Raw genomic sequence first — 11,353 nt, forward strand, 5'->3', positions numbered from 1 at the left:
TAAAATCCCAGTCCGTGGCATACACTTAAAGCACTCGATATCGGCTCATCTCATATACAGACTAATTAACTGCTGGTTGTCATAGTTGCTGTCCTATTGTTTTATGGTTCTATTTCATTTGATATTGAGGGAAAAAGATTATCATCACCTAGAATTGTTTTGGCCTTTAAAGGAACCTGAGGCTTAGATGAGGTATTAGCATTGGAAGGCAGCCTGTAAATTATTGCTCTAATTTATATTTTTCATTAAAAGCTCAGCTTGCCTGTTTTTCTATAACTGTGTGTCCTGGCCCTGAAACCCTAGTGGTTAGCCATTAAAAAAAAAAAATTTTTTTTTTGAAGTTATAGGACCATAAAATTCTCTCCACTCCGCATAATGTGTGGATTAATGGAATTAATGATAACAATGTGTACCTTGAACAAAATAGAGGTCTGACCCTACTTCTTGCTTTGAAGCACCGGTGAGATACCGTGATGCAGTGTAATTTAAGTATGGGTACAGCTTTACAAAAAACATTGGTTTGGGTAGCAAGAATTCTCGGTCCTACGCCAGCACCAAGTGCTGTGACCTCTAATTACCCTCTGCGCGTTTGCTTTGTGCCTTGCCGGGTGGAAGACTAGGGAGATAAATAAAGCGTCTAGCATCCTGCCCGGCACAGAAACGCTGTATAAATGCTAGATATTATGTAGCAGCTCTCTGAAAATGTAGCGCATCAGGATAATTAAAATGGTTACGTTAGGAAAGGAGACGAGTCACCGCATCTCTACACATCGCACAGAAAGAAAAAAAAAAAAAAAAGCGCGGAAATTCAGAGTTGCGTGTGGCAAGGACTACATCTCCCGGTGGGCTTTGCGGCGGGGCGAGTCCGCCTTAACCAGAGCCGCCCTCGCCGCAACGGCGCGTCTTTCCGCGGAGGCCCCGGATGTAGATGCCATCACCACCTAGTAGGCGTGGCCTCACGGTGGCGCCGAGACCTGGGAGTCTCTGATTGGCTCTGGGCCTTCCTGTTGGACGGGCCGCGGAGAAAGGGGCGGTGGCCGAGGCCCGTGGCGCTCTTGCGGCGGCCAATCAGAAGCCTGGTCGGGCTTTGGCGGGAGGCGGGAATGCTGCAACTCTGCAAATTTGGCGCGAGCGCGGAAGGGCTTTGCTGCTGCCGGTATCAGTGCAGGAGCTTCTGGTGAAGAATCCCTGAGGCCGTCTGTGTGAGACGTGAGAAAAAACCTGCGCTGAGGCGACGAAGCCCCGTGAGGTGGAAAGGAGAAGATTGCGGGGGAGAAAGGTGCTCGGGAAGGCCTGGGGTTTGGGAGGCGGCGGAGCGCGGTAAGGGCTGGGGAGAGGGTTGCGGGATCCCATGAGGCCGGAGTGTAATGAGAGGAGGAGAGCCGAGATCAGGGGAGGTCTGAGGTCGGGGTCAGACAGGGGAATGTGCAGGTTCGGAGGAGTTCTGGCAGCTGGGCATGGTGTAAAGGAGCTGATTGCTGTAGGAGGAAGATGTTCCGGGGTGGGGGGTTGAGTGAAGACTGAGTGCAGAGGCGAGGGGAAGAACTGGGGGAGACTAAATGTGGAAGGTTGCTAGACTAAGCTGGTGATAAAGATATCCCGCGGCCTGAAGTGAGGGAATTAGACGTACTCTAGACATCAATCAAAATGAACTTCTTATTGCGTAAGAAGCAGTACCGCTCAAGTGGTTGAGAACTTGGACTCTGAAGCCAGGATGCCTGGGGTTATGTCCCCATTTGCTACTTTTAGTTATGTGACTTTGGGCTTCTGTGCCTGTTTCCTCATCTGTAAGATAGGGATTATAATAGTATCCATCTCTAGGGCAGTTGTAAAATTTAAATGAGTTAATATTTGCAAAATGCTTGTAACAGCCTCTTATACTCAGTAGGTAGACATTAAGTGTTAGCTATAATTGTATCGATTTAGATGTGAAGCAGAACTGAATGCTAAAATATTGCTATAACCTAATTTACGCATGAAATGGGTGTTGGTCATGAGCACCAGTGAACAACTGTTTGAAGAATTTGCATGTTAGGTTCTTTTCCCTTCACTTTTGCATACTGACTGCCTGTCCTGTTCCTACTCACACTTAGCTGTGTTGCCATTATGCCTCGAACCCGATCCCAGTCACAGGCTACCATCAATTTTCCAAAAAAGAAGCTGTCTCGGACATTGGACAAAGCTAAAAACTGTCATAACACCAAACTAGAACCGACACACGTCCAGGCTATACCACGTTCTCCTAAAAAAATTCTGCCTCTCAGCCCCAGAAAACGTCTAGGTAAGCTATCTGTTTTATAGGTACAATTTTTGAGCTAGTAGCTCTCAACTTCTCCTTAATACCGTACTTTAATTTTGACAATCTTTTAAATGACCTTGCAATTAAATAGTATTTTGAAATTTGCCTCAATATTTGTGAAACTAAGGGAAACAAGTGGGTGGCACCCTTGATATTTTCAGTTATTTTCTTATTTTAGAACAGTGTTTGGCAATGCTTTCTTGTTTTAGAACAGCAGTTTTTAATGGGGAAGGGGTGATTTGGCCGTATCTGGAAACATTTTGTTTGTCACAACTGAGGGATTGTCACACAACTGAGCGGGTGCTTCTGGCATAGTGGGTAGAAGCCAGGGATGCTGCTAAACATCCTCCAGTGCACAGGAAACAGGCCCCCCCACCCCCCACAAAGAATTCCCTCTTCCAAGATGCCAGTGGTGCCCAGGTTGAGAAATACTGTCTTAGAACAATCTTAGAATTTCTTCCCAGTAAAACTCATTTGGTTTCTCCTGTAGCAAAATTCAGTGGTGCCATCTGGTGGCCAATATTTGTTCCTAGTGATAAAACATTCTCTTTTGGTGGTTCTGGGGGATCCAGAGGTCCTTGCAATGTCCTTTTACTATCCACTGCTATGAATGACCACATTTTGATTTTAATATATTTCAGGTGCTGACAACCTGTGCAACACTCCCCATTTACCTTCCTGTTCTCCACCAAAGCAAGGCAAGAAAGAGAATGGTCCTCCTAGCTCACGTATGCCTAAGGGGCGCAAATTGGTATTTGACAATCAGCTGACAATTAAGTCTCCTAGCAAAAGAGAAAAGGACAGCGTTCACCAAAACAAAACACTTTCCTCAATTCGAAAAGCTCAAGAGATTACAACAAATTCTGAGCAGAGATGTCCATTGGAGAAAGAATCTGAATGTATAAGACTGTTCAAGCAAGAAGGTTTGTTCTTAGATGGCAGCTGTTAGTGCATTCCTATAACCAAGGCTGATGACTCCAAATGCAACCCAGTGGGTCTTCTTAGTCACCTTCTTCTGTGTCTAACTGTCCTTTCGTGTCTGGCACAGGCACTTGCTACCAGCAAGCAAAGCTGGTCCTGCATACAGCTGTCCCGGATCTGCTGCCTGCCAGGGAAAAGGAGATGGATGTCATCAGGAATTTCCTAAGAGAGCACATCTGTGGAAAAAAAGCTGGAAGTCTTTATCTGTCTGGTGCTCCTGGAACTGGAAAAACTGCCTGCTTAAGCCGAATTCTGCGAGACCTCAAGGTACATTGAGGATCTGAATTTTGATGCTCTTGCTAAAATGAAACGTGGTTGTTGAGGGTTAAGAAAGAAGTATTTAGAGGGTTGAAGTTTCCTCCCAAAATAGGGCCTTTTTTGTTTCTCATTGTTTCTATCTTTCCAAAAGAAAGTGGAGCTTCTGGTCTTGTATGCTGTTAGTTCCTCAAAGACACCCTAGGTTCTATCAAATCTTTATCTGAAACCAAAGTAACTCTTTCATGTTTGTATTTTTCTAGAAGGAACTGAAAGGCTTTAAAACTATCATGCTGAATTGCATGTCTTTGAAGACTGCTCAGGCTGTATTCCCAGCTATTGCTCAGGAGATTTGTCAGGAAGGAGGATCCAAGCCAGCTGGGAAGGACATGATGAGGAAGTTAGAAAAACATATGACTGCAGAGAAGGGCCCCATGGTGTAAGTATTGCTCTGCTGCATGTTGTGCTTTGAAAATCTGCAAGGTCTGTTGCCCACAAACTCACGTTCTGGTCTTCTGGATTATCAGTTTTTTCATAAAGAACATTTGGTTTGTTTGATATATGAGAGACACTTATATAAACGTAAAGGGAAAGAAGAAAAATACACCTTCTAGTTATAAATTGGAAAAAATGTCTTTAAACTAATTGCTTGAAGATAACGTGGAAGTTACTTGTTCGTGATAGAGGTTGTCATGTTATTTTAACAGTGAATAGAAGTAGGACAGATGATCTTAAACTAGTCTCAGCTTTAAGGTGGTGATCTAACGTCAGCCCAAACCGAAAAATTGGAAATTTAAGAAGATGAACCCGAATACTAATTGTTTCTCTTTATATGTAGTGTGTTGGTGTTGGATGAGATGGACCAGCTAGACAGCAAAGGGCAGGATGTATTGTACACGCTGTTTGAATGGCCATGGCTAAGCAACTCTCGATTGGTGTTGATTGGTTAGTGCTCAGTTGTTCATGTTACATGTGGTTCTAAAGTCTTCTCTGTTATCTCTCTTTAGCTTACTTATTATTTATTATTTTATCTAAAATCTGCTTTCTGCTTGTCAAAATAAGAAAATTACTCTAAAATAATAGTAATTTTAATCCAAGGCAAATCAATTTTGTTAAGTCTGAATAGAAGTGACATTATACTGCATTTCAGAGGCCATCGATTTTGGGGGTGTCTGGGTCTGCTTGGAAACCCTGGTGGCGTAGTGGTTAAGTGCTACAGCTGTTAACCCAAGGGTCGATAGTTCGAATCCGCCAGGCGCTCCTTGGAAACTCTATGGGGCAGTTCTACCCTGTCCTGTAGGGTCGCTATGAGTCGGAATCGACTCGACGGCACTGGGTTTGGTTTTTCTGGTTTTGGGTCTGCTTATCAGTGAACAACTCTGTACCTAACTTGAACATTCTACGATGACTATGTACATCTTAACTAATGACTGTTGGGGGCCAAGTGGGAAACAATTGAAATGCTGGATTATAACTGGAAATTTAGCTTTCACAGGGTTTGGTTTTCCTGTTAGGATGATTTGACCAATGATTAGTGTTATTTATTTCTTCCTCAGGTATTGCTAATACCTTGGATCTCACAGACAGAATTCTGCCTAGGCTTCAAGCTAGAGAAAAATGTAAGCCACAGCTGTTGAACTTCCCACCTTATACCAGAAATCAGATAGCCACTATCTTGCAGGATCGACTTAACCAAGTGAGTGTCAACCATTGTGCCAAAATATATGTTCTTTGGCTCACCTGTGGTGGGAAAAATCTAACAATGGTTCTAAGTTATTTTGTGTTGATTGCTTTACCAGTTGAGTTCCTATGGGCCATAGTGAGAACTCTTGTATGAATTCCCACATATGGCTCTATTTATACAGCTCAGTATTGAAATAAAATAGGAATTAAGGCAATCACTCAAGTGGCTCCTTAGCCCTTAAAAATAGGGGCCTATAAAAACCTTCTTCTGAGGTCTAATTGCTTTTTTCCATTTCCATTTCTGCCATATTACTACAAAATGTTTAAATGTGTGAGAAAACTATCTCCTTCAAACATCTCCGTTTACTTATGAGCAGAAAAGGCATCTCAGACCATCCGGGGTGGCCAATCAAGCTTTAGACTTAACCGTGAAAATATTTATGACTGGGACCTAGATCCCAGAGAAGGAAAATCTTATAGTGTAGACTGTCATCTTTTCTGTGTTGTCTGAAGGTGTCTGGAGATCAGGTTCTGGATAATGCTGCAATTCAGTTCTGTGCTCGCAAAGTCTCAGCTGTGTCGGGAGATGTTCGCAAAGCGCTAGATGTTTGCAGGTGAGTTATGGCACTGTGGGTCGCTTTTATTAAAAAAAGAAATGCTGTTAATTGTCTCACGTAACTCAAGTGAATACGGCTTAAGAGGCTCCATTCTGCTACTTTTTATGCTCCGAAAGGAGGACTTGTTTCTCAGTGGGGAGCTCTGCATTTCCACCGTGTTAATGTCTGAAACATTATCAGTCCATTACCTACAGAGGGAGAAACAAATGAGATGTTGCTGGCACTCCCTGTGGTGATTATAGATTGGTTAATTACATTTGTATTAAAAAAAGACTCCAGTTTACTTTTCCATTAGCCGGTCTCAAGCAGGTTTATTTATGGACCTGAACCATCTTTGCCTTTAGACTTTTTCCCCCTTCCTTTGCTTTTGTGAGCACCCCTTCCCTCCAGTTGGTGGGCCTCACAGTTGTACTCCAGACAGCTCTCTCCTCCCATCCCCCTGACTCTCCTGCTGGGGAAAGCCTCCTGTGCTGACTGATGAAATTTCTTGCTTCCCAGTAGGGACACTGGGTCCATTAAAATGATACTTGCTGTGCTGGCCCACTGGTCCAACCTCCTCCTACTGTCATGCAGAAGATCCAGGTCTGGCTTATGGCTTCCTGTGGGCAAAGCACTTTGGAGAGAGCAGTGGGAGAGTAAGCTCTTCCTTTTGCTAGATGGCATGATCCTGGATTTGAAAGTCTACCCTAGTCGGCAAACTACTTGAGTAAAGACTACAGCTGTGAGCAATCATCAAGTAGGCTGGTGTTTAGCCTACATATATCGCGTGTAGATATAACCAAGAACTCCCCGCTTAGGCCTAATGTATGGGGGTTGTGCTCCTTCTTCGTCACCCACACTGCATTTCCTCTCCCTTATGCATGACATTTCTTCTCATCCAAAATGTTACTGTTGGCTCCATGTATGTTGTGACCTACTTCGCATCTATAAGAGGAAACCATGTAATGTTGAAGTTTCTTGAATTCCCTGGTCCATGAATTATTCCAAGGCAATTAAGTCCCCTTTAGCTGAGACACAACCCAGTTTTGTTTGGGGGCTTTAAATGATAAAACATATTGTTTTTTTAATTAATGTGCCTGGTTTTGAGCTTGGTGGTTTGGTGTGGTATTTGGTTTGGCTCAGCCTAAATTAATTTCAGAACTATTTTCTTATAGGCGAGCTATTGAAATCGTAGAGTCGGATGTCAAAAGCCAGACTATCCTCAAACCACTGTCTGAACGTAAGTAGTTTTATCTTCCTTTATTATTGGAAGCTTAACTTTTCTGAAAGATGAAATGAGCATAGTTAAATCCATACCCACCCGTTTTTATGTCTGTGTTTTTGGTCAGTTTCATCTACCTTGTTTCAGTCTTGCCTGCTGGTACCATATATTCTGTGCATTACCGGAAATGAGTTCCCTAGGGTGTTACATAAATGGTTGGGACAGAGAAAGTTTTCTTTCCACACTCTAGGAATGAAAACTGTAGACAATAATGTCAGATCACCTTTGCTCTGTGCTTACGTTGAGTGCACTATAGGTCTCCATACAAGTGAAAGTAAAGCTCTGGTTAAAAAAAAAAAAAGTTGGGTGAAAGAATTGTGAGTTCAACTTGGAATATCTCAAGCCTTTAAACAAGTCCAAGAGAGTAGAAGTACAAAGATCATATTGCTGCAGTAAACTGGAGGCTATTACTAATGACCAATTTTTTCTTTCCCTCAGCCTTGCTCTCTTAGCTGTGGCAGATGTCAAATGGCCATGAACCACGTATCTTCTCAGCTTTTAATTTCCAACGTTAATTTTTCAAAACAGGACGGTCTGATTTGTTGTTTCTTCCTTTACCCCTGCACTGGTTGGGAGTTATTAAATTTGTTTCTAGCACTATAGTTCTACATAAAACTTCTTTTCATCAACTTGTTAAAATCAAATTAATAAATATTTCAGAAGCAGCCAAACAGTGCTTAGGCTGATGGTGGGCAATATATGCCAATGTGTTAACTAGATACTGGTTTCTTCCTTCTCTTCACCGTTTCAGATTATTCTTTTTTTCTGTTCCAATAACATTTAGGCTTGTCAGTGACCCCCCATGAGCACACACACGGATAAAACAAGTTTTAAGTTTCTGGCATAAATTACTAGACTAACCTAATTCCTATCTTTTGACTTCTGATATGTGTGGAATTGGCATTTAATGGTTCCAGAAAGCTGTAGAGACCTGACTTTAACTAAATAAAAGAAGAAACTTTCTAATAAATAGAACTCACTGGGCTTCTTTGAAACATGGTGAGTCCCCCAGCATTGAAGCTGGCTGGATGGCCACTTGTTGAGGTTATTTTAGAGGGGACTCACCTGTCTGGTAGGGAGCAAGAATAGACATCTAAATTTCTTTCAACTTTAAGATTCTGTTATTTGTTCAGTGATCTTTGGTTTCTCTACTGCAGAATCCTGTTTGTTGTCATGAAGTAGAAAATTGTTGTGGGGGAACTGCAAATGGTCTCAGGAAGTAACTTCAGGCAGAGGTTGTTACAGGGCAAATCCCTCCTCTGTCTTGCAATTTGGGCATCTCCAAACAATGAGGCCATAGTCCTCTGCAGCTTCTTGGCAGTTTCCCAACCTCCGGCTTTTGAGATGGTGCTATCTGCTAAACTATCCAATGACATTCTCTCAAATGTTGCTCTACTGCAAAACTGCTTGGGCAAGTGAACCAAACCTCAAAGGTCATTTGGGGAAGCCTGGGGAAGCCGTCTGGAGGACTGGTGTGGGATTGACTTTACAGTCCACATTTAGCCCCTCATTTGACTCAAAGGATTGGGTAATTTTTTTAACTTTTTTTTTCTTCTATTAATTACCAGGCACTGTCATCATCTTTGCTTCCAGGTTCTGTTCTTTACCTTTGAGACATCAGGAACTCCCAAGGCATAATACAGTAGTTTTCTGTCTGGCCCTTACTCTTTCTGAGGAGGATTTTGTCTCTCTGACATCAAATTACATTCTACAGAACAAAATAGCTTACTATTCGGACCAGAAAAAGAACAACCCTACTTTCCAAGTCACCCTACATCATTTTGGATCTTTCTGAGGATAGTGTTTGCCTTGGTTTCCTAGGGCTGCCATAACAAACATACCACAAATGGGTGGCTTTAAAGAACAGAAATGTATTTTCTCATAGTTCTGGAGACTAAAAGTCCAAATCACAATCTTGGCTGTGTCGATTCCTTCTGTGGTTCTCTCTCCTAGTTTTTGGTGGCTGCCAAAATCCGTGGTGTTCCTTTATAAGACATCACTCAAAAGGGATTAGGGTTAGGACTCACCCTATTCCAACATGTACCTGCTAACATAACAAAAGAAAAAAAACCCTATTTCCAAACATGGTCATATTTATAGGTACAAAGGTTAGGACTAAAGTATAATTTTTGGGGAACACAATTCAATCCATACCAGCCAGTATTCCCTCTCATCTTTCGGCTTCTGGAGAGTCAGAACCCCTGCTTTGCCACCACATGACTACACTTGAATTTCCTGTGGCTAAACGTAGTTATCATTTGTCTGAACACACATATACACACACTTTTAAAAATCTAATTAAGCTTAGTTTATTTACTTTATAGGTAAGTCATCCTCTGAGGCTCTGGTTCCCAAGCGGGTTGGTCTTACTCACATATCCCAAGTTATTTCAGAAGTTGATGGTAACAGGATGACTTTGGGCCAAGAAGGAGCACAAGATTCCTTCCCTCTTCAGCAGAAGATCTTAGTCTGCTCTTTGCTGCTCTTGACCAGGCAGCTGAAAATCAAAGAGGTCACTCTGGGGAAGGTAAGCTGGGAACCTCAGCAGATGGAACTGGGTAGAGATGAGAATCTGCTTTGTAGAGCAGATATTTTCCAAAAGGCCTGTTAGGCTCCAGCTGATATAATTAAAAATGGATTTTAACAGAAAAAGTAAATACTGTCCCTATATAAAAAAGGTAGCTGACTTTATTTCCCTTGGGTTGTGGTCAAGAATTTATCATATTTAAAATGGGAAATAGGGCATTCAGATAATTTTTTTGCAAGCCCAGACTCATATTTTTTAAAAGATGGTACAGTAACGAGGTAAGATGTAACTTTTAAGCAACATTTGTTCTCCCTTATTTCCTCCCAGTTATATGAAGCTTATAGTAACGTCTGTCGAAAACAGCAGGTGGCAGCTGTGGACCAGTCAGAGTGTTTGTCACTTTCAGGGCTCTTAGAGGCCAGGGGCATTTTAGGATTAAAGAAAAACAAGGAAACCCGCTTCACAAAGGTACAGCTAACTGCTTCTTTATGGTGGCGCTTTTAATTGTCCTGTTCTGGAGAGCTTATTCTTTGCTAAAGTAAAGATTAAAAAATCACCCCAATTAAATAAGACAGTTTGGTTTTTATTAGGTGGGGTTTAAGGTGTATGAGGATGGGAGTATGGTGTGAATGAAGATTTTTTTTCAAGGAGGTTTTTGTCTCTCTGTCATGAAATTTTATTCTGTAGGACAAAATAGCTTACAGAATAGATGAGATAAAGCAATGTTTTAACTTGTGTGCCTCTTGTGAGAGAAGTTTCACGTGGTAGAAGTTTGTGTAGTAACAGGTTTGCTTTTGTGAGTTCTGCATGGTGAGAAATCCTTTTCTCTTCTTTCCAGGTGTTTTTGAAGATTGAAGAAAAGGAAATAGAGCATGCTCTGAAAGACAGAGCTTTAATTGGAAATATCTTAACTACTGGATTGCCTTAAATTCTTCTCTTACTCTAATACCCCATCCAAATTATCCAGCTGGCATTTAGAGAGCTACGGAGTCTTCATTTTATTTTTTTATTTTCAGATCTGAAAACAAATAGGACCTTTTTACCTGAAACCAATGAACTTTACAGGTTTGTGAATATTAGCACAGAATCATATCTTTGGGTCTTTTTATTTTTCCTCATAAAAATGACCAAGTAGACCCTTTTTAATTACTTTTGCTACCTCTACCACTTATGTGTCTTCTACCAATATGTTTGCAAGTATACAGATTTATGTAGTAGAATACACACGTATTTACCTCTTCGTTTCCTCAAACATTAGTATATCTTGTTAAGAACTTTGGGGTTAGAGTAAGAAGAATGTAAAAGGATGACCCAGGAAAATAAGCAAGTCCACATGGAGATTTGGAGGACACTTTGGTCAAAGAATTTCTTTCTTTTTGGAGTATACTGTATTCACATTGCAGATACCATCACCTTGTGACATTTTAAAGACTCGTTGAGTTTCTTAGGCATTCCCAAGATTGTGGGGTGGTTAAGGAGAATGTAACATTCGATTGTGAATATATTTATTTTTCAAGTTGCATTCTTTGTCTTTCTAAGCAATCACATTTTAAGAGAGCCCAAGCTTTCAGAAGACAATGTGAAAATTCCCAACTGTCTCACAGCCTTAGCTGCCCCTAGATGAAGCTGCTTGTTTCAAGATGCCTTCATTTGGGGTTGGGGTTTTGTCTAAACCACACATTTTTCTGGTCTTATTAGATAAATTAATCCATATGGTTACTCCAGGCTCT

At 41.5% G+C, this 11,353-nt stretch overlaps 1 protein-coding gene across 2 annotated transcripts; it reads left to right on the forward strand.

Moving 5' to 3' along the window:
- Window positions 1–1,129: 1,129 nt before the first annotated feature.
- CDC6 (cell division cycle 6) lies at window positions 1,130–11,138 on the forward strand. 2 transcript variants are annotated; one of them, XM_049861229.1, is made up of 12 exons: window positions 1,130–1,279; window positions 2,094–2,281; window positions 2,941–3,222; window positions 3,348–3,547; window positions 3,799–3,974; window positions 4,374–4,480; window positions 5,092–5,231; window positions 5,732–5,832; window positions 6,990–7,054; window positions 9,421–9,623; window positions 9,951–10,091; window positions 10,462–11,138. In XM_049861229.1, exons 2-12 carry the CDS (start codon window positions 2,107–2,109, stop codon window positions 10,549–10,551), a joined length of 1,680 nt encoding a protein of 559 aa, XP_049717186.1. In that variant the 5' UTR covers window positions 1,130–1,279; window positions 2,094–2,106; the 3' UTR covers window positions 10,552–11,138. The 2 variants fall into 2 exon arrangements, with proteins under 2 accessions (XP_049717186.1, XP_049717187.1); XM_049861230.1 differs by having other exon boundaries at window positions 2,941–2,997.
- Window positions 11,139–11,353: the final 215 nt, after the last annotated feature.

Source organism: Elephas maximus, chromosome 19 (genome assembly GCF_024166365.1).
Source record: "Elephas maximus indicus isolate mEleMax1 chromosome 19, mEleMax1 primary haplotype, whole genome shotgun sequence".
NCBI classification, from domain to species: domain Eukaryota; kingdom Metazoa; phylum Chordata; class Mammalia; order Proboscidea; family Elephantidae; genus Elephas; species Elephas maximus.